At 47.8% G+C, this 22,711-nt stretch overlaps 1 protein-coding gene across 2 annotated transcripts in view; it reads right to left on the reverse strand.

Moving 5' to 3' along the window:
- The window catches only part of SH2D4A (SH2 domain containing 4A), a 606,680-nt gene that overhangs the window by 25,401 nt on the left and 558,568 nt on the right, over positions 1 to 22,711 (reverse strand). For both annotated transcript variants that reach the window (XM_086961815.1, XM_086961816.1), the window contains one exon: positions 17,335 to 17,555. In XM_086961815.1, the coding sequence (XP_086817941.1) occupies positions 17,335 to 17,555 (221 nt within the window). The remainder of the gene's footprint in view (positions 1 to 17,334; positions 17,556 to 22,711) is intronic.

The following is a 22,711-nucleotide window of genomic DNA, read 5'->3' on the forward strand; positions in this document are numbered from 1 at the left end:
GGGAGACACCCATCTTCCGTTTTCATTTCGGGTTCTGTCTGGTCCGAGCCACTGTTTTCCCCTTCCGAGACCAGCGCCCTCCAATTGGTATTGCTGAGAACTTCATTACAGTTATTTTCTTCCAGCACTGTTTTCTCTTGGGCCGCCTTCATTTGTTACTTCGTTGGTGAGGCTGTGGTACACCTGGTGTTCCGGTTCCACAAGGGTGCCTGTCGCCATTCAGTGTCTTTCTGTGTGCAGGGCAGCGGACCCAACCACCAGCCCGTTGTTCAAGCCAATGTCAGGCCTCCTGCACTGATGCCATAAAGTAGGCCAAATCCTCATGGACAATACACAGCTTTGCTGGAAGAGGAAGGCATATTTGAGCTCCAACTGGTGCAGCACTATTTTGACTCGCACACACACATCCCTCTGCCGCTGGACCAGTTTAGTACCATCTGGGTACAGATTGACCTCCTAGCCTTCAATTAGCAAAGGACTGTGTTTCCTCGATGCCAGTTGGATAGCATCTCTATCTCTGAAGTACATCACTCTCTGCACTGATAGTTACTTGTCTTGCCACCCGCTCTTAGAAAAGAACCACTGCACATTCTAGGCTGTATATTGGATCACAATCTTTCACGTGGCTCCCCTGGCCTCACCTCCTTCTTTTGTTGGACTCTGGGCTGTAGAACTGTGCAGGATCCCTAGCGGGGTTTGATGCGCCCGTTCTGGGTGATTGCCAAACCCGCAGCTGGCGCTCAGCACTTCCGAGCAGTCACACCTAACATCAGACTCTCGCTTCGTGACCCCTTTTATTCCGAGCGGCCACCCTTTTGGCCGCTTGGTTTCGTCGGCAGCCGGGAATAGGAGGGCAACCATCCGACTCCTTTGGGAACTGTGTGCGATCTCGTCTTGACTTCCAGGGACTCACTGGTGCCCGCACACTATCTTCTGCAGCTGCCGCTGTACATGGGCCTTAGTAACATCATGGCAACCGCCCCCCCAACCCACAACAAATGCATGCATCCCGCAAATAACACACTAGACACCAGTGTTAGTTGGGAAAAGCTGCTGCAGGTTTATTACATACAACATTATGTAATCATAGTGGGTTAGCTTACGGGCGATCCAAGGGCAGGCCGCATTCTCGCCACCTGCCCGCCTGATGAGCCAAGCAGCACCGTGGCGAACCACATATGTGCTGCCCATTCTGGTATTACTGATTATACTCACGCCCCTTACGGGGCGGAGCGTAGCTAGGCAAGCCCCCAGTTGCACAGGCCCACAACCGCCCAAAGGACTACCGGGGCGCCGACACAGGTTCCAGGAACCTCCCCTGAGGCCCCTGGTGTTAGGCTCTGGCACCCCTATGGGCCCGCTGATGTACACTTTTTTACCTCTCTGCTTCCAGATCGCCCTGTAACTCCACCACAGCCCGGGTGGCGGCCACCGTCGCCGCCCGGGCCCCCCACTACCCTAGCTTCCTTATTTTACCTGCAACCCTTCAACTGCAATGCCTCCTGTAGGTCTAGGAGGAACAGGTCCATCCCCACAGGCAAGAGGTGAACCCCATCTACCTCGTAGTAGCCCCTGATTCTATCCTGAATTATTTCATGCCTGATGAATCCCAGTCCTTTCGCTCAGTGAAATTGTGCATGGTGCTGTAGACTCATCTCCTAGACCGCTCTCCTGCCTCGTAGGATTTAGCACCTTGCCACCCCCTACGTGGCACGATCTCTGGCCACCAAATCTCACCTTGCCCCATGCGTTTACAGTCCTCCCCCGCTCACTTTAATCCTGTGGAGTAAGATGGTCCTTCCGAATATGTGAGATCGCTGCCCCCCAGAGGTGTGGCCAGTGGTAGGGTGGTGCTCCGAGTGAGGCTAGTGATAGCTCAAGTTTAATCGTGAGGCTGTTCCAGCGCATGCCTGGGAAACCTAACCACACAAACTCTGTGTTTGCGAATCCACGTGTCCAGTTCCTGATCGATGCCCACCGTGCTAACCTGGAGATGGTGGAGTGCCCCAGGATCCACACTCTCGACCCTGGTAAGGCAAAGGACAAGTTTCAAACTACGTTGTATTATTAATCTCTTCACTATGAAAATACACAACCCTGCAAAACACACTGCAACGAATGCAACGGTAGAACACACCACACTGCGAACTACTGCAGCCAATGTAGCCTCATGGGCAGATAGACCGCCTGTAACATAGGGACCCCAGCGCCCCATTTTTGCACACTCACCAGCAGCATGCCTGCTTTGAAAGCCGAGGTGGCAGCCCCTATTCTGAAAGAGTGGCTGGAGAACTTTTTGCCCCGGCTAAGTACGCCTGCCCTGGAAAGGCATTGACCATGATTCTCTTCATCAGGTACTTTGTGAGCAGGCTGAGGTCTGCGTGGATCGGAAGGTACCCAGGCGCTGAGGGGCGCAGCGCGAGGTGATCCCTGACTAAAGAGACAGGACAGTATTGGGGGTCCCCCAGCCTGCTCAACTCAATAACCACCCCCTAGCCCGCCTGATCGGTCTTGGATCTCCTGAGGTGGATGGTAAACTACGGTCCTGGCTGATCTCTGCCAACCCCAGAGCGTCCCCTGACTGTCGCTTGTGGAGCGTGCCACCAGCTCGCTGATGCAGGAAACTCCGAAGAAGGCTAGGCAAAACGCAGCTGAAAACAGGGAAGCCTCAAAGTGAGAGTGGGGTACAGCATCCAGAACATCTAGCATGGCTTGGAGAAAGGGGAAATCGATGGGGGATCTACCGCCCGGGACCCCCGGCTCCTCCCTAGACCAGCCTTACGAAGGTGTCCTGATGACAAAAGACTTTGCTGGGTCCTGGCCCCCTCTCAACCTAGCATCATGACTGACTGTCGCCAGGTGACCCCAGGCCCAGGAGTGGGATTTGCCTTGTCTCTTTGCCCATGCCACGTACGCCTGCACTCTGTCTTCCAGTGGTAACCCTGTTAAGTCCAAGTCTTCCACTACGTTGTAGAATGCAGACAGGTGGCTACCATAGCGTTTCCTCGTACCTGGGGCCAGAGACCGCTGAAAACGAGAGAGAGCGGCAGCTGCCCCATATTTGGCTCCCTCAATGTGTCTGGCCCTAAACTCCCTATTGCAACGCGGGCTCCCACTAGCAAGCTCCCTCAGTAGACATAGCACCAAAGGGTATCTGGCTGATTGTCCGTTTACTGCCTGGACCACCACCATGTTATTGGACCAGAATAGGATCTTTCTGTCTGAAACGGACTCAGCAAGAGGTGGAGGGCGATGACCATAGGAAAGAACTCAAGCACCGTGACGTTGGACGTAATGCCACACTTGCGCCAGGCATTGGGCCATTCCAGCGCACACCACTGTTCGCCCAGGATTGCTCCAAAGCCCTCCCTCCCTGAAGCATCCGTGAACATGCTGATCTCAGGACTGTCAACGCATGGCGCCCTCCAGATCACCGTCCCGTTGGAGTCAGACAGAAACTCAACCACATGGCCAGATCCTCTTCAGGCCCCGGGGCAACCTGACAGGAGGTGTCGCTTGACAACCTTCGCAGAGGAGGACCAGTGGACCTCTTATAAGCTGGTTATCGAGGCTCCATATCGTGTAAAGCGTGTGTTGCAGTCCTGTGACCGTGTATTTGTCGCTGACCTGTAACCGTGTCTTTATGTTGGCTAATCTGTTGTCTTCCTATGTGTATATTGAGCTTAGAAATAAGTTTCCTAGGAACTCATAGTTCTTGAATTTAATTACACTGAATACATTAAAAAATACCCATATGAAATTATATACATTAAGGAATATAATTCAGGGTTGTCTGTTTGAGGACATGAGCATTCTCTGACGCTCCAAACTGGCTGAATGATTCTTGCCACACTGGCAATTATTATGTTTATTCTTGCTGTCCTGGCAAGGCTTGCCCAGTGACCCGTCCCAACCCTCACAGGTTGCCCAACCCTCTCTCCCAGATTGGCCTAAATGGTGTAAGTTCTATCAGGTCCGATGTTGGGTCTGCGCAATAGCTGTCTGATGGGGATCTGTAGGCATGCAAACTCTGCACCATCCAAAAAAGCTCCTAGTATCCTGCGACTATAGTGACAAGATGTTGACCCAAGACAGTATGTGGCGCACCCGTTCCACTGAATCGCAAATCACTCCCTGCGGTGTACCAAAATGCTCCAGGGTGAGGCACCTGGGGTTGGAACATTGCTACATTCTATTTTACCCAGTACTGCCTGAATCCTATACCTATTAATAGCCCATGAAGAGCGCGGACCCGCCCAGCATGTGATGGAGCGCTCTGCATGAGGACCCGTTACCTTCCACACAGACATGGGCAAACTGCTAGACCTGGGGAAACACGGCTTTGCCCAGGATCCACAGTTCGCAAGTCGAGCCAAGACTATGGATCACCTGATTTGCGGCCCAGAGAAGTGCCTTGATAAGTAAGCAGGTGAGAACGCTGCCGCCTGAGCATATCAATGCAGAACCTTGTTGTATACTCAAGTACCCACAAGCCGTTCCTCAGGGGGACCGCACCAAGTGAGTGACCAACGGCGTTAAGCAAGGACGGTGTAACTGAATGCCTGTTACGATGAACGTGTGAATCCCTATCCTTTCTGCGTCCGGGAAGATAAGCAAGCTATTGCCCAGAGTCACCTGGTGCTGGGCTAATCTGCCGCCGGAGCCAGAGAATGAACCGTGGTCCCCAGATTCCGGAGTCAGTCGCCCTGAATGTGGCCCCACAGGCATGGGAAAAAATTGTGTCCTTGCCAATTCCCTTTCCAACTGAATATATTAAAATCCTCCACATAAGACTGCCTGAGACTGTCAAGTTTTACGGCGCAATGTAAAACTGGATAACGGACAGACGCCTGTGAGAAATGCACCTAGCTCGAAAACTAACCGCGCTCCAGCTAAATGCTGGCGAATACAACTGTCCTACGTAATATCCCACCCCAGAGCCATATGCACAACGTCTCCATGGAGAGGATCACAGGAGTTTAGGCAATCCGTTACTTTGAGCAATTCACCTCTTGCAAAGTGACATATTAAGGTTAGGAATCCAGCAATGCCGGACTGGCATGTCGTAGATGTCCCGCTATTTACTAATACTCCAAATGTGAGCAGACCCCAAGCGTATACAATCAATACCGGAACATGTGGCAGAAAGTACACATCGTGAAAGGTTGCGCACTATTATACTGTACCAAGGCAGAGTTCCAAGATCTTAGGGCGCCCAGCTGTACCCAAAAGCTGTCCGGAAGAAAAAGGGGGGGCGGTCGTCGGATGCTGGCTGAGCACGTATGCTCTGCCCACGGTTACACGACCCCCCCCACTCTATATAGGAACTGTACTTATCAAAAACCGCAATTCCGGGGTGGGCTGCTGCAGATATCGTCAGGGCATGCTGTCCTCCGCAGACACTGTCTGGGGCCCGCGTGCTGCCTGAACTCCTTTCCCCAGTTGAGGTCCATATGATAGCGTGAACCCGCTCAGTGCGTGACGGAGCGCTGCAGTTGGGAACCCGTAACCTTCCCCAAGGACAAATATAGTAGTGCCCTGTTTCAAGCAGGTGAGAGCGCTGCCGCCTGTGAGGTATTAACCTATATTGGTACTTTGAGCGCTAGTGTAAACTGCACACATCACTTTATCCTCCTGTAATGCACCGTGTGCTACCTCTCGATATTGTTTGCTCACATGGTCACATTTGCCTCATGTAATGGAACTTTTGCTTATGTAATATGTTCACTTGTAATGTTCTTGTGTTTCAATTTTGTTTCTATTGTGAAGCGCTCCAACGCCTTCGGGTAAAGTCTGCGCTATAGGAAAAACGCATAAATAAATAAATATCAACGCGGTAACAATGTTGCTATAATCACGTGCCCACACGCCGTTCCTAAGGGAGCTGAACCAGGTGGATGGCTGACGGCATTAAAAGCAAAGCACGCTGTAACTTGGTGCTTGTTCCAGGTGACACGAGTGCATCCAACCAAGAAAAGCCACGATCCAATTAGACCTGGCTGTCTGGTATTGGAGTGTCAACTCTGCAAATATGTTACTATCTGTGTGCCACGTGTGCGTCACCCAAAAATCTTATTGACCACAGGGCAGCTAGTTTTGTCAAAGGTTGACTCGAACTATGTATGGTGACCGCCCGCTCGAACATGCGGCTCCCTCGCACCCGCTGGGGCCCCCGTCCACGCTGATCAGAGGGAAGTTTCATGAAAATAAAACCCAAGGTTCACCTCCGTCTAATAATTAATTTGCTTGCTTCCCTACTACGGGGTAAGCGCGTCAGTGCAGTACACGCCGTGTGCTACCTGAGCAGGACATTATAATTGAAAGTAGAAAAGTACACTTTGGCCCGCACCGGGATCGAACCCCCAACCTTGACGTTAACAGCACCACGGTCTAACCAACTGAGCTAACCGGCCCCTTTGCAATGCGCAGGCACTAAGGAGCAGCCTGGAACCCCATAGCTTCTGTTTAAACACTCAATCATTCAGGCTTAGCGGGTTCATTTTAACCAGTGCGTGTTGCTCTTGCCACACTCAAAGACGGTATTAGTTTGCAGACCTACGCGCAGGGCTTGCGGTGGTGACAAAGCCTGCCAAGCGACCCAGCCTATACAAAATCGCACCAGGGGAAAACAATGGAAGGTTAGGGAGCAGTTTCGGGGTCTCGCCCCGACCCACCCACGTCTGACGTGTGGATTCTGCAGCTCTATAAAGTACACTTAGGAAAGCGAGGATCCGCACAGACAGTCGGATTGAATGTCCAATCCTTGCTGCATACTACGTCAGGGGCACACGGACCTACGCGTGGGCACTGCATTTCCTGCGCGATGGCCGAAACACCCCTCAAGCCCAAGTCTGCAAACTGCTCAACTTCTCCATCGGAAATCTAATTAGATCAGATACTTTAATACGGCATTTCAAATAAACTAAACAAGCTGAAAATGCAAAACCACTTTATGTTTCTTTATTTGCAGTTTTAGCAACAAAAAGTGCAAGTGGCTCTGAAAATGTAAAAGCACAGTGATTCTAGTTTTAAAATATGGAAATCGGTCACAATTCTGTGGGAAGATATGAACCAAATTGTGCGCCTGCACATCATCACGTTATGGCGAGCGGCAGCTCGCTGAGCGCACCGCTGGCTACCTAACTAGCTGCAAGAAGACCAACTGGAGATGCCAGGGATTGAACCCAGATCCTCATACATGCAGGCATGTGCACTACCACTGAGCTACATCCTCTGACTTGCTCTGTGACCTTGCTACCACGTTAACATCCAGTATTTGCCGGGGATGGTTGGTTGCGGGACCTCACCACAGACATAAGGCCTAGGCGGGATATAAAGACTTCCTGTTAAAGTGCTTCCTATCAAAGATCCTGCATCCGACAACATGTCCTGTGGAAGCCTATGTTTCCTCCACGACACGCAACGTCTCGGCTGCCTCCAGCGATGTGCATGCCCCCCCCCCCGTTGGGCAAGCGGCGGATGCCAGGCCTGGTCGCCCGACCCGGACGGGAGAGGAACCGCGACGAGGAACCAGAAAAAAGGGGGGGACAAAAGCTCTGCTGCGAGGAGGATGCTCACTCGAACCGGCCCGGCCCACCCCACATCCCCCCCCCCCCCCCCACCCCCGAGACCGAAGATGGCCCCTACACTGTGCAAGTGTACCTGGTAACAGCAGGGAGCTCCGGCTAAAGGCAGAACGAGGAGTGGTGAAGGAAAGGATAGCAACCCCCGCCCGATGCAGGGAAGTGTAGCAACGAACGGCTAGGCTGCTCTACGTTCGCGCTCTTCACAGCCCTCCTTGCTGCTGCCCAGGCGGTGTTCCCACCTGGCGGAGGGTGTCGGACATCCGGCCCCCGGCCCAAACGACGGCGTTAGCCCCCAGGAAGATCGCCATGTCTGCTGCGGGACTCACCCCTCCTCACTGCCTGCACCTAAGCAGGCCGCCCGGCCCAGCATCGACCCCTGTGTTGGGGAGGAGCGAGCAGAATGGGAGGGGGGGTGAGTTCACGCAAAGGACAGCCCCACTTACCCGTGCTGTGGCCTTCCCCACCCCGAACCCTGCCATCCAGCTAACGGTGCAACAATGCCCCAGGCCGGAGGCACCCTGTGGAAACGGCCGACACGTCCCCCCTCAGCGGCCCGCTACTAAGCAGGCCGCCCAGCCCAGCAGCGACCTCCATAGCGGAGGGAGCGAGCAGAGGGTGGGGGAATGTTCGACGCTGGATACGCACTCACCAGCAGTCAAGCCCTAGGCCTCAAGATTGTGTGTCCACGAGGCCCTCACGACGCGTCCGGTGCAGCAAAGAGGCAGGTAAAATGGCGAGGGGGACTTAAGTACCCCTCGCCCTGCCTGCTGCACCGGACGTGACATCACAGCCCCCACGCTCGCTCCCTACGAGACTCCTCCTGCCCAGGGGAGGAGTAAGGTGAGGGAGGGGGGGCAGGGGAAGCCCTCTGTTACTAGAGGGCTGCCCTCCTGAGTGGCCACCGGTGGTGGCCTCGGGCAGCCGTATTCAGGGCAGCCCAGCAGTCACCATCTTGCTAGCTTAGCTCATCGGAGGGTTCGGGCTCGGATTATTAATTCTCTCAGTCGGTGGACACAGGTAACTGGCTCAGCCAGTTCCCCATTTAACCAGGGGTCAGCCCCAACATCGCAGAAGGACAAAGCCTGCTGACATGAAGGATACATGTCCCCAGGGACTCCGCTAGGGGCAGGAGCTCCGATAGGCATGTCTTATTCCATGGGCAGTCAGGCCACGCCCCTTTTGGTTGTATTATGATGGCCAGTAAGCCTGTATTTTTTGTGTGTGAGGTGTCTAAAGTTCAAACATATAAATCGGAATTTCCCTGAGTTAATGTCTGAACTTTAGACAGAACAAGAGGAAACAGACTTGTTCTGTTTACAGTTCAAACATTAACTTGGAGAAATTCAGAGTTGCATGTTTGCACTTTAGACACCTCATGCATTAAAATCAGGGGGCAGATTTATCAGTCTTTTGCAGCACCCCTGCATCACTCAAGGTGACCTAGCACAAGGCAAAACCTAGAAACAGTTTTACTAAGCCACGAAGGGCCACCCTGTGTGGCCATGCATGACTTGATAAATTTGGTGTAATAAAAGGAAATGAAAATCGCTGTCTTGCATTATACTGCGAGCAAAGACGTTACATGTGTGGAGCCCGGCTGTTCCCAGGCCTCTACACATGCATTCTGACACTTTCCCAGATTTACCAACACTTGTAGACCTGGGAAGGAACAATAATTGTATCCCTCACTCTGCAGCATGTTTCCTGCACAAAATACTCCTGTCTGCAATGCAGGCACCCTTGATCAATGAAGCAAGGGTGCCTGCATTGGCGGTAGGCTGCACTGAGAGTGCCAGTGCAAGGAGAGGAAAGGAAAGCGCTATATAATGGCAAATATGTCATATTCCTGCCCACTCCCATTCACGCACTGCAGAAAGTTGTCTTGCTGCTTTGCGTTGCATGAAAAATTATAAACATGGGCCTGGTGCTCGGTCCATCATGGTACGGCCTCTGCTTTTCATAATACTGCATGACTGCTCCTCCACCGGGCACTTTTAAAAGTAAGAGTCAGCTTCTCTCAAATTTGCCAAGAGGGGAGGCCAGTGTGTTTTTGAAAAGTGTGTGCTCTACCATGGACATAGGAGACACTATATTTCAAGGGAGTCAAGGGGGAGGTAGAGCACAGCCAGGCTCTGACCTGTCTGTAGGAGCTAAAGCACGAGCTGAGCTATCAAAATATATAAAACAGGACACAAATGTAATGAGAAAAATATAATAAAGACTTTAAAATTAAAACAAAGATATATATTTTTCAATATTTCTTACTGTCACAATTAAGTAGATAGGTTTTACCACTTATTGGAAGCACTATTTTTTTCAAAAATGAAACATTTATTGTGCAATTCGAGACTGCAGGAATGCATCATTCTCTCTTGCCTTTTACACCAAAGGTCAGTGCTTTGTGCTCAGTTATTCAATTATTGTTATTCAATTAGCATATGGAGTTCAATAAATAAACTTATCATAACTAAAACAAAACTGACACTCTCACATTAATGGGCTTAGTCATGTGCTCTGAAGGTGTGCTTTTTTGTTTGGAATGTTTCCAAGAACTCTAATGATGGAACACAGTGGTAGAACATGACTGTTTGAAATTATATTGCACTTCAGTGTCTCCTTGAAGAGCAGTAACCTAAGGAGAATATTTTGTGGGAGCACCGAGACCTCTTCATTTTCTACTAACTATGTAATTGCGGTCATTAGGTGGCGATAAATCCCTACTCTCCCCACAGTGCCTTGGAGAGATACTCTGATCATATTGTTTTGAGAGCCTGACCTTTGCCATATTCAGCTTTGGGGCTGTACCATAATGGCTCTGAACAGAGGTAGCTGCCTGTGTTTTGCAAGCAAGGTGCCTAAAGTTCAAACATGTAACTAGGAATTTCGCCAAATTAATGTATGCCTAGAAGTCAGAAACTGTCAGCCTCAGTTCTGGAATTCGTAATCGGGAACCCATACATTGAAGGCAAGGTATGGCAACGGAAATGGGGTGGCTACATTTTCAAGTATCTTGTAGAGGTAAGACACCTGCTGCAGAGATCTTTGCATGCCCAGCAATTTTCAGGGGGATCATAACGGTGAGATAACTGGCGGCTAGAATGATTCTGGGAGTGCACAGATGGTTAAAATGCCAGCTGCAAAGCACATTGTGTAACATGCAGATCACAGATTTGTATTTCAGGTAGATAGGTAACTGGGTTACAGATTTTGACATGGATATCCTTTTGTTACTTCCAGTTCATAAGCTGTAGTTATTCAAATACAGCACAGTAAACTAAGAACCGGCATGAAGAGCTGCATACACACTGCAAATCGTGGGTTTAGATCCGTATTGTATTTTCTCAATCTGCAGTTATTATAAGTGTGCAAAGATGGGTTTATTTGGGAAGCAATAAAGTCTTGTTAGTATAGGCAACCCCAATCATTATGTTATGCTTCAAATCCTGACTTTGTGTTTCTCCCGACCATGCACTCTTAACATATAATGTCTACAAGTGTGGACAATATGTGGCCCCTACTCCTTATAATACTCACTGTCTTATGGAACATTTCCTGTACATTGATTTACATACTTGTAGGATTTATTGTTGCTCTGAGTGTGATGTAAAGTACTGACACTCTACACTGGAATAAGTAGCTCTATAAAAGAATTACAAATTAAATTAGTAGTTACCATTTAATTAGTTACTGAGCAATTACTCATACACAAATAAATCTGGCATTCTTACACTGCATACACATTTCTGGCATAGGGGAGATTGAATGATGTGAAAAACGTGCCTTCAAATCATGGGTTTTCAAAAGTACTGGTGAAGTGATAAGTTCCTTCCACTGCATTGGTGTCCAAATGCTAGGCTCCAGATGGCTCCCTGCAGGCTATTTGAACAACAGAAGGGCTTATAGCCTGTTAAATAGGGCCTTTGTAAAGCTGCTGACTTGTGTTCAAAGGTAAGAAAATTAAAAAGGAACAAATTCTGCATTTTTCACAGGATCAGCTGGATCTCAGATCCGGCTCACAAATAGCTGCCTGAACCAGGATCCTGTGAGATCCCCCTCATTTCCTGCCTCAGTAAGCATAGACGGTTTCTCTTTCAGTGACGGCTGGCAAGTACAACTGAGAGGGGGCACACACATACACACCCATGCATTTACATGCAGCCACTCGCGCAGATATCCATTCACAACACTCACTCACAAATATACATACATTTATACATATATCTACACACCAAACAGTCAATAAATAATACTTAAATGCTGCAGCTCTCAGCGAGAGAAGCCTCGGAGGTGCCTGGAGGATTGGGACTGCAGTCCACATCTCGTCACAGAGTAGGATTGGTAAGAGCTGTGACATTCTCAGCCCAGCAAAGTTCATCTCAGGCAGCTAGGAGACTGCACATTTATCGCATGTCTAGCTCCTGGCTGTCTGACCTGCAAAAAAAGGACGTCTGTCAGACTGACCCTTGCTTAATCTGACAGACACTCTTTATGTCCAAAATGTGCGGGGCTTGGCCCCTCCACCGTTAAGGATAGCTTGCTACAGTGCAAAATTATTAGTTATGTGCAGTGCTTTAAATGGGCCGGTACTCACCGGTACTGAGTACCGGCACTTCTTTTTTTTCGCTCCAAGAGTACCGGCACTTTTTCCCTACAAAAGGAGAGTACCAGTACTCATTCACGCAGGTCGACGTTTTAGGTATAGTGAGCATGCGTCACCGCTTTATACTGTGACTCATGCTCACACGCTGGCCATTTCACACCGGTTTCACACCCTGCAGTACAAAGCACACTAAAGTAAGAGCTCCCCCTCTCCTGAGAGCTGGAAAGCCCATCGGATGGCCCGATTGAGCTGCACAGATCTGCCCATTGTCAGGCTGGCTCGGCTGCGCCCTGTGTGCCGGGTTTTGTTCTCCTACTCGGCAGGTGCCCTGCAGCGTTGGAAGTGAATTTGAAAAGGTCCCAGCTGGGGCGGCAGGGGGCAGCCACGGGGGGGGGCACACATCCCAACCTGCTTTTTCTAAAAGTTATTTGAGGATGGTCGTGTGTCGGCCTGTGGGGTATTGTGTGTGAGCATTGTTTGGGAGGAGTGAATGGCTGCTCTCAGACCCACCCCCGGACAGGGGGCGGAGGGCGTAAATCTTTGGTTTTAACTTGACACTGCACATGCTGATAATGGCTAATGGCGCTCTCATCTGCCCACTTGCCTCGGCTGGGGGATGATGGTCGTGTGGGTCTAAACATCCTGCTCTTGGATTTAACTCAAGACATCACGTCTGGGGTGTGATTTTAAATGGTCATCTCCCGGTGCCTGCAGCTCTTGACAGATTCAGGAATGCTGATAGGGAGGGGAAAGGGTACCTCTTCTACCAGAAAACGGTTTATTTCAGATTAGAGCGGACTGATTACACTGTTCAATTTAATAGTTAGGTGATAAAATGTTCTATTTATTTATTTATTCGTCCAATCACTGCTGGTGTGAGAGGTCTAGACACAAACAAATGCAAAACGATGGGAAGAGCAAGTAAACTTAAAACAAGTAAGAACGTGGCAAAAGACACAGAACACAAGCACTAAATCGTGCTTCTGTAATGCAGGGGAACCTGCAGCGATTAACACCGGTGCCCTGCATTACATCTCTCCAAGGGGCCCATCAAAGGCAGGAACAAAACGAAAGGAATCTAATACATTCCTTTCCTGCTGTTTCTGCCACTGCTGCTGTGTTTCGCTCCGGTCCTCGCTGCTGGCCCGGCTCCTCTCTCCAAGAAGGGATCTTCAGGTGAGTTTGTTTGGGGTGACCCCCCAACCCAATTGTACTTTGTATTTGGCATTTATTTAGGCCAGTTCGTTGGTACAATTAAATGTATGGGCAGCAGCAACTGGTATCTGGGCTAGCAGGCAGCAGCAACTGATATCTGGGCTAGCAGGCAGGCAGGCAGCAGCAACTGGTATCTGGGCTAGCAGGCAGCAGCAACTGGTATCTGGGCTAGCAGGCAGCAGAAACTGTTATCTGGGCTAGCAGGCAGCAGCAACTGGTATCTGGGCTAGCAGGCAGCAGCAACTGGTATCTGGGCTAGCAGGCAGGCAGCAGCAACTGGTATCTGGGCTAGCAGGCAGCAGCATCTGGTATCTGGGCTAGCAGGCAGCAGCAACTGGTATCTGGGCTAGCAGGCAGGCAGGCAGCAGCAACTGGTATCTGGGCTAGCAGGCAGCTGCAACTGGTATCTGGGCTAGCAGACAGCAGCAACTGGTATCTGGGCTAGCAGGCAGGCAGGCAGCAGCAACTGGTATCTGGGCTAGCAGGCAGCAGCAACTGGTATCTGGGCTAGCAGACAGCAGCAACTGGTATCTGGGCTAGCAGGCAGACAGGCAGCAGCAACTGGTATCTGGGCTAGCAGGCAGCAGCAACTGGTATCTGGGCTAGCAGGCAGCAGCAACTGGTATCTGGGCTAGCAGGCAGGCAGGCAGCAGCAACTGGTATCTGGGCTAGCAGGCAGCAGCAACTGGTATTTGGGCTAGCAGGCAGCAGCAACTGGTATCTGGGCTATGGTATCTGGGCTAGCAGGCAGCAGCAACTGGTATCTGGGCTAGCAGGCAGCAGCAACTGGTATCTGGGCTAGCAGGCAGGCAGGCAGCAGCAACTGGTATCTGGGCTAGCAGGCAGCAGCAACTGGTATCTGGGCTAGCAGGCAGCAGCAACTGGTATCTGGGCTAGCAGGCAGGCGGGCAGGCAGCAGCAACTGGTATCTGGGCTAGCAGGCAGCAGCAACTGGTATCTGGGCTAGCAGACAGCAGCAACTGGTATCTGGGCTAGCAGGCAGACAGGCCACAGCAACTGGTATCTGGGCTAGCAGACAGCAGCAACTGGTATCTGGGCTAGCAGGCAGACAGGCAGCAGCAACTGGTATCTGGGCTAGCAGGCAGCAGCAACTGGTATCTGGGCTAGCAGGCAGCAGCAACTGGTATCTGGGCTAGCAGGCAGGCAGGCAGCAGCAACTGGTATCTGGGCTAGCAGGCAGCAGCAACTGGTATCTGGGCTAGCAGGCAGGCAGGCAGCAGCAACTGGTATCTGGGCTAGCAGGCAGCAGCAACTGGTATCTGGGCTAGCAGGCCTTTAGAAAATCACAGATGTAGAGTTTTCCTTTTTGAGGGGCCTTGGAGTGCTATACACTGTTTTGGTCTTCAGTATATTGCCGTTTTTATGGCTGTTGTCCTTTATACAACTCTCCAATTTACACCAGAAGTGGTGTTTAGATTTGTACCTAACAAGTGGTTTAGTGAATATCATGGGTTCTCGCCACCATTTTTGTTTGCATAGGATCCCACAATTTGTTAAAGTGGGGAAGCCAGGATTAATCCCAGGTTTTCTGGTGTCACATTGTGCAGTTGACGAGAAATCAGAAAATCTGGGCTTAATCCTGGCTTTCCCACTTTAACAAATTGTGTGATCCTATGCAATTGTTTATACTTTCCCTTCTTTTACTTCATTATCACATATAGGAGAACCTAGCAATATTACTTCAGGATACACGCTTTACAAAATCCTCCCCTGTGTTTGATTGATAAATTATAGAGATCATGGACAATAGGAACCCAGGCTGCTCAAGAGGATAAACATAAGATCAATATTGCCATTGTTGTCTGGGTGGAGGGAAGAATTAATGTTTTGAAATTCACGTTTGAAAACTATCACTTTAAACAAAAAAAATGCTTATCGGTGCACTGGTATATTCTGATGTAATAAGGATAGACAGTTCTGCATCTTGATAAATTAACACTTTTTTTAATTGGGGAGAGACTTTATATATTGTTTATACTCTTGCTGCAAGATGTTTTTAAAAACAAGTGTTGGTAAAGTTAAGATGTGCAAGACACCCTAGTTACTTTCTTTCTTTAACTTCACGTAACCTTTAAATAAATGCTTGCATGATTATTTAACATATTTTTGATGTCAGTTCTTAGTCGAGTAGGGTGCAGCCTAGTGCTGCTGTTGGATCTGGGGCCGCACGTCAATGTCAGTGCTGTATACCATTCTGTTATCCCATAACCAGAAAGATAAAGCATACTAAAGATGGTGATACTGGTTGCCCTAAACATGGAATGTTTAGCCTATAGCAAACTCTTTTGTGGGGCAGTCATGTGCCGTAGGCTCTTGCCTCTCCTCATACTGTTTGAGCTGTGCAGGTAGCTGACTCTTTTCACAATGGTGTTTCTCGTGTCGGGACTCAGGAAAAGACACTGATGCAGGCAGAGATAGTCAGGGTCAAGCCAGTTAGGTTAAATGTGCTTCATAGCTACACTGATTCTCCTCTACTACCCGCCCCCACCACCCGAATGGGCAACTGTGGCTAATAGAGCAGCACTGTTAGAAGCAAGGCAGAGCAATTAAAGCAGGACTGTCCCAGGTTTAGCCGGTACTTGGTAGATGTTCAAGAAGTATGGTGGGGGTTGGTGTTATGGTTACTCAGTGGCCTAATACATCCACTTAAAAAATGTGTGTTTGACCTCTTGGTCTCAGCTTTAAATCATAGGAGGTTCACTCAGCCTTTCATCCTTCTGAGGTCAATAAAATGAGTAATATTGACTTGGTTAATATACATCTTTCAGAAAGCACCAAAATACCTCGAGGGATAACCCCTTTCTTTAACTCAGACCTCCTCCATTTTCTATGCTACTACGTAAGGGTCCATTTACTATAGTGCAAGGAATGGGATTTCTTGGTTTAGGATTGGCATCTTCAACCATTTCTCCACGCCCCACCCCACCCTGGTTTCATCTGTAGGCCCTTTAAATTAATACCTTTGTCCACCGCCTCTCCTTTTAAGTTGGATACTCAATGGTGATTGTCGATGAATCTCTGCATATTAAATGTGATTCGTGTACCATTTGTGCACCGGAAATTTCATATTCAACATTTGAAAGAGAATGTTAAAAGTATCTTTTTTACATGCAAGGGTATCAAAAATATATTACAGATTGAAGCAATTTGTCATTATTCATTCCCCCAAAAATTCTTGCGCCCTTTAAAGTGTCATTAGCCCCGCCCATTGTCCCGCCTCCTAGCCCCGCCTTCTTGCCACGCCCCCAGTTCAATTTGATGAGTACCTGCACTTCTTTTTTCCCCATTAAAGCACTGGTTATGTGTGAATTTTTAGGCAACTCAAAAGCAAATAAACAGCTAGTCGGCTCTGCGTAGAGTCGTCATGATATGGCCTGTGGACTTCCTCGACCACAACCCATATGGGGATTTCAGTTTCTAAGGAATGAAAGACTAGTATTTTACATTGGTGAGAATATGATTGCCATGCATTCAGCTCTTCTTTCTGTGGAAACAATCCTTAGTCATAAATGTACCTAACCTTAAATACTTCACCTGAAAATGTGTTTTAAGCATGCTAATTACTTTGAGGCAATTTCAATGGCACTTTGCACAATTTCACTTTGAAAACTGGAATCTAATTGTTCACACAGCTTCAAAAATTCATATGATGGAACATTTTTAATCCAAATAATAATTACCAAGAATTACACATCAAACATTTTAAACTCAGTGTATGGAAGGAACAGAAACGCTGCACAAAAATACGAAGGAATCATACATGGACAGGTCTGGACAACAAAATAAATTGTAGTGGTTGCTGACGTTTGGGAGGTGTCACATATACAATAAAAGCTAAACAGGACTATAGATTTTTTTAAAAGCTTTTTGGATCAAATGGTAAACACTTTTTGCTTAATTAAAAATATATACCTGGTGATATGCAACAAGGTCAGCGAGAGTTGCATGTTGCAGTTGGTCTACTCCAAGAAAGCTATATGAATTGCAGGAAGCATCTACCATGAAGTGCTTATATCCTTCTTCTGAGCGATATGAGAGAACATATCCTTTGATTTTTTCACTGATTCTGATTAAAAAGCTTCCTGCACTCCCTGTTTTTAAAATATCTTCAGCCTCTGGTCGGGAAATGATACCTAGTGAACAAAAACATGCTTAAGAACTGAACATGAAACAGTGAGTGAGCAGTGAGTACCAATACAATGTAAATGCCATTCTAAAAATATTCGTTCAGCGATGAAAGAGAAGACTGATTCTCACACATATGGCCAGACAGGAAAACAAAAGCAGTCCTAGAAAAAGATGCAATAACAGCCCAACATTACAGTATACTTAGAGTGAGAGAGAGAAATGGAGAGGGTCAGAGACAGTTTCAGGGGTGAAGTGAGTGGGATCAGCCATTTTTGTGGACATTTAGGGGATGAACACTATTCACTAATTTTGAGACACACTGGTGTCAGACATCACCTGCCAAGTGCCTGTATTAAAATCTAAAGGAACTATTCACAAATATACATTTACAAGTGTCAAAATCTACACATTTAAATGCACTCTTCCACTTTGTAGTAAATCTACTGCTTTTGTCAGTTCGCCATTGTCAAGTGTAAATTTTCTACTAATTTTAGACTTACATGTCTTCACCCTCTAACCACCAGGGGATGGAGCTTAGTTTACAGGGTAAAGTCAGTACTAGTAAGTTGTCACAGACAGGGTGGAGATGTCCCTACGGTAAAGTGTAGGAAAATGTAAAAAAAGTTCATTAAACATTAAAAAAATTGCTAAAATAAATTTTTATGTCAAATATGAATTTATATATTTCTATTAGCTATGGAACGCAAAAAAAATGCTAAAGCAATAATTTTGAAATAAATAATTAATTACCGTAAAAACATTACATTAAAATCATAATTTTATGGATGTATTTAAAATCCCACCTCAAGTACAATGTTCACATTTATTTATTATGTATTGAACATTATTTCTACAATAATAAACGTTTAACAACTGTTACATTTATTTTATATTAAAAAGGATATTAAAATTGACAGTAAAATGGCTTGAAACCAGTTATGGAGTATTCTAAAATAAGCCTACTTGAGTCGTGCTTCCTTCAGTTCTTTGTCATGTGTGTTTAACAATGACGACTAGTCATCATGTTACTATTTCAGGCCCGGAATGATTTGCCAGTGGGCCTTAATTTCTGTGAACACCTCATCTCAGTACACTGCCTGGATCAGAACCCCATAGAGCCCAGACACAACACTGTTGAACCCACCCAGAATATGACAGTGTTAGAGACACTAGAAGCGAGAAATTGCCAGGGCTATTGTGGCTGGTCAGACAATGCACAAGCTGACATTTCCAGCATTGGGAGCAAGCTACTTCGAATTAAGTGCGCAGGTCATCAGAGGTTTTAAGAGTGTGATTGCCGTTCACGTCATTCAGCATAAGAACACCACAAGAGATCCGCCTCTGCCATTTGAAGGGAGCCCAAGACCCGCCGATGCGGGGAATTGAACCCTGGTCCCGGGCTAGACCTCTGCATCAGGGTCTGCCGCTCTAATCATTGAGCCACACTTCTCCACTTTATACAACCATGAATGCTAAGTTGTTTGTGTGCTTGCGTCCTTGCAGACAACAGTCACTCATCCGCTGGCGATCTAACCTTGTCACATGTATGTTGCCCACAATAAACACAAGTGAGCCTTGGTAAGCTGCTTAGGTGCTGCCTTTCAATGCCAATCAATAACGGGGACATGTTGAGTCATTACAAGTAGGAGTCAGGAGCAGCTGCTGTGAGAGGTGATATGCCAAGCGGTAGTGGGGAGTTAAGGGTAACCTAATGGATGGTTTGAGGCACAGTTTCTTGCCAGCCCATGTTAAATCATTTTTCCCATTATGGATCATTTTTAATGTCGAGATGAGGACCTGCAGCGTAAGCATTCCTAGCATGTATATATATCTGGGGCTACCACCATTTGTATGATTTACACACTAACCAAGAGAGATGTCTGCGGTGCAGAATAGCAGGTGAAATCATTCTCTAACCTGAAAATGCAGAAAACGAGTTTATAAGAGATATATGATTGAAATTCGACAGGTTTGTTTGTTTTAGTCCAAAAAGAATGTAATTCATATACAGAGTGACCTTAACATGACCAGTGACTGCCTGATTACATGCACTAAGCCATTCTCAAGACAAGATTCCAGGCCAGAGGGAGAATTCTGAGGCTGGCTAAGGGCTACTAACAACTAAGTATCATCCTTATATATGACAATGTTACTCCTATATGGCAAGATAATATCAGCAAGTGGTCTCATATACACGTTAGATAGTGTAGGGCTCAGTGATGAGCCCTGAGGCACTCCACAACTGAGTGATAGGCTCCTAGAAGTTGTTTCTCCTACAAAGCCCTGGATAGTTCTAGCATTTAGGTAGGATCTAAGCCAGGCAATGGCTCCACCTGACACACTGGCAATACTAAGTCTGTTAAGAAGTATGTCAAATTTAACCATATCAAATGCAGAGCTAAGATCAAGGAGGATGATGGCTACTGCTCCTCCTTGGTTAAGATTTTTTTTTGATTCTTCGACTACAGCAAGAAGTACGGTTTCTGTTCTAGGCTGAGGAGGAAAGCTGGTCTGCGAGTAGTGCAGAAGATTATGGGTTTCTAAGAAATCCGAGAGAATCGTGTTGACATACTTTTCCAAGACCTTACAGACCATGTGAAGCAAGGAGATAGGACGATAGTTACCCAAGACGTCCAGGTTTAAGCTCGATTAGAGCTTTCACCATGGCATGTTTCCAAAGAGATGGGACTTGGCAGGTGGTGATAGAAAGATTTATCACTTCCAGTATGAATGGGAGTACAACATCTTTAACTTTACGTAAGAAATGAGGAGGTACCGGATCGAGGGGAGAACCCGATTTTATTTGAGCAAAATTTTGTGATAAAGTATCCAGGTCCATAATGTAGGAAAGTAGGGTCTGCTTCTTATGGTTACCCCACTTTTTGCTGATGTCTTACTGTTTTTGGACTAGCCTGACTGGGATCCTGCTATCCAGGACCCCAGTCTATCTGCCTTCTCCCTTAAACTGCTATGTATGTACTTTAGGTTCACTCCAGATTGGATAGTAGGGTACCCTTATCAGTCCCTAGTATATGGTACACTATGTACCCAGGGCATAAGTACCGCAGAGGCCTACCTTGGGCTACAGCATGTATTATGCCACCCATAAGAGGCCATTCGAAATGACACAACAGATCTGCTACAGCGTCCCATGTAAACTGGTGCTTGCACCACTTACTTAGATATAGGTTCCCTATATCTATCTAAATCACTACACTTAAAAACCTATCAGTCACCCCTTTGGCAGGTCTTATCAATTCTGAAGGCAGGGTGCTGGTTTTTTTACGTGAGAGGGTGCCCCTGCATGAGTAGGGCCCCTGTGCAGCCTTCGGAGACCATTCTCCGGGGAACCACAAACCTGTGCGGAGTAGGCTGATGACCCCTCTAAGGAACTGTTCAACCGACACAGTTCCTGATTTTGACCGGTGCCGAAGAGACAATACATTGGCGTCAGGGAGGAGAGACAAAGTAGGTGCAGTAGACGCTGAAGACGGCTCTGGCGAATCAAACAATGGTGTCTGGCTCTGTAACATAGACACTAGGCGGATAGAAGGGATTTTCCTGTCTGTGGAATGGTGGGTTGCTGACTCTGCTCCCCCTCCCTCTCTCCCCCCAAATCAGAACAAATGGAATACGGATCAGCAGCCACTATGGACCGTGCAAGATGAAGATATGTGGGAAGGCTCCCTTAATTGGGCGTGCACGGGTGAAGAAGACACGCCCCCAGATGACGCACGTTCAATCAGATTGGCCAAAAGGGAGGAAGTCCAGAGGACGGCGTGGGACATCACCCAGGAGGAGTTTGAGGTGTGCAGTGAGGAACGAGTAGCGAGCGGAAGAGAAGCGGAGTACCGGAGAAGGAGAACGAGTGGTGAATTACCAGAAGGAGTTGCTGCGCCAGGAGGCCAACGTCCCCACGAGTGGCCGAGCCACACTCCTGGAGGAGTGTGTCATTAAGGAGACTTTTGATTTCCTCTACCGACGTGCAGAGGTACTGCTGTAGAAAAGTTCTCTGATCCAGTCTGGCACCTGGGTATAATTCAAAGTTAAGAAATCTGTGGCTAGATGTCTCTCTCAGATCTAAATACTGGAGGGGCCCGCAGCTCCTCTTGATAAGCCATAGATGGGGGGCCCGCAGCTCCCCTGGATGGGCCATAGATGGCCCTGCGGACCACCACCCACCAGGGCCAGCTTCTGCTACCTCCTGAGGTGTCCACCCTTGGGAGGTAGCTGTTTGCTTTTGTTTGTTGGGAGCTGACAGCTCTCAACAAGCAAAAGCAAACATAACTCCGCTTTCTGCAAGCTGGATCTGTTAATCAGCTCCAGCTTGCAGAAAGCAGAGTTTCCATCTGTTTCCTTGCACGCAAATATGCATGCAGAAAGAATTAAGATAACATTGTTCCTGCAAGCAGAGATCTGCTATTTAAAGCAGCATCCTGCTTGTGGAAGCAATGCTGGCTCTGCAGGAGCCGGTGTCATGTGTCTTAGTTAGGTCCATAAAGGATCGCTACAATTTCCAACCATGTAAACGTTTCTTACGATGCCTTTCTTTTCACACACTAACCTTTTACACAGATTTGCATGTGTGACAGTACTGGATTTGTTTCTTTGAAACTGCTCCGCTTACAAATTCTGCTTCCCTTAACATTATCACGACTCCTTGAACACCAAGCACAAGGCCTCGTCACGCATTGTGCACATGTCATTCTATTTATCATCCATGAGGCGACAGAGCTATTTATAGACCAATACTAATGCTGACATGCACAGGACTCACAGGGATGCTTTTCATTATAAATAAGTAAGCATGTCTGGGTTTAGAGTGCTTTGCTGTCATTGGCAGGTCACGAAACGCTGAAGCTTTGGCCCAGCAGCTTGCCGATATCTCTGTGAAGGGTGTCCAGTTCTTGACCAAGACAAGAACCTACATTATTTCCCTTCAGGTAACAGGGGTTGGATCATCTATTATGGGGATTCTTGGCAAAACAAATATACAGCCTAGACACATAGGTTAGTGACTGCATAGTAGGAGTATGTCTGTACTGCACTGTATAGGCACAATGGGGGGACTTTTTATTCTGTTCACTGTATTGGTACTTCTAATAACTTTCAACTGCCTCTGTCTATTGATCATAGCAGCACATCTATTTTATACAAGGAT

This window comes from Lissotriton vulgaris, chromosome 3_1 (assembly GCF_964263255.1).
Source record: "Lissotriton vulgaris chromosome 3_1, aLisVul1.2, whole genome shotgun sequence".
NCBI lineage: Eukaryota > Metazoa > Chordata > Amphibia > Caudata > Salamandridae > Lissotriton > Lissotriton vulgaris.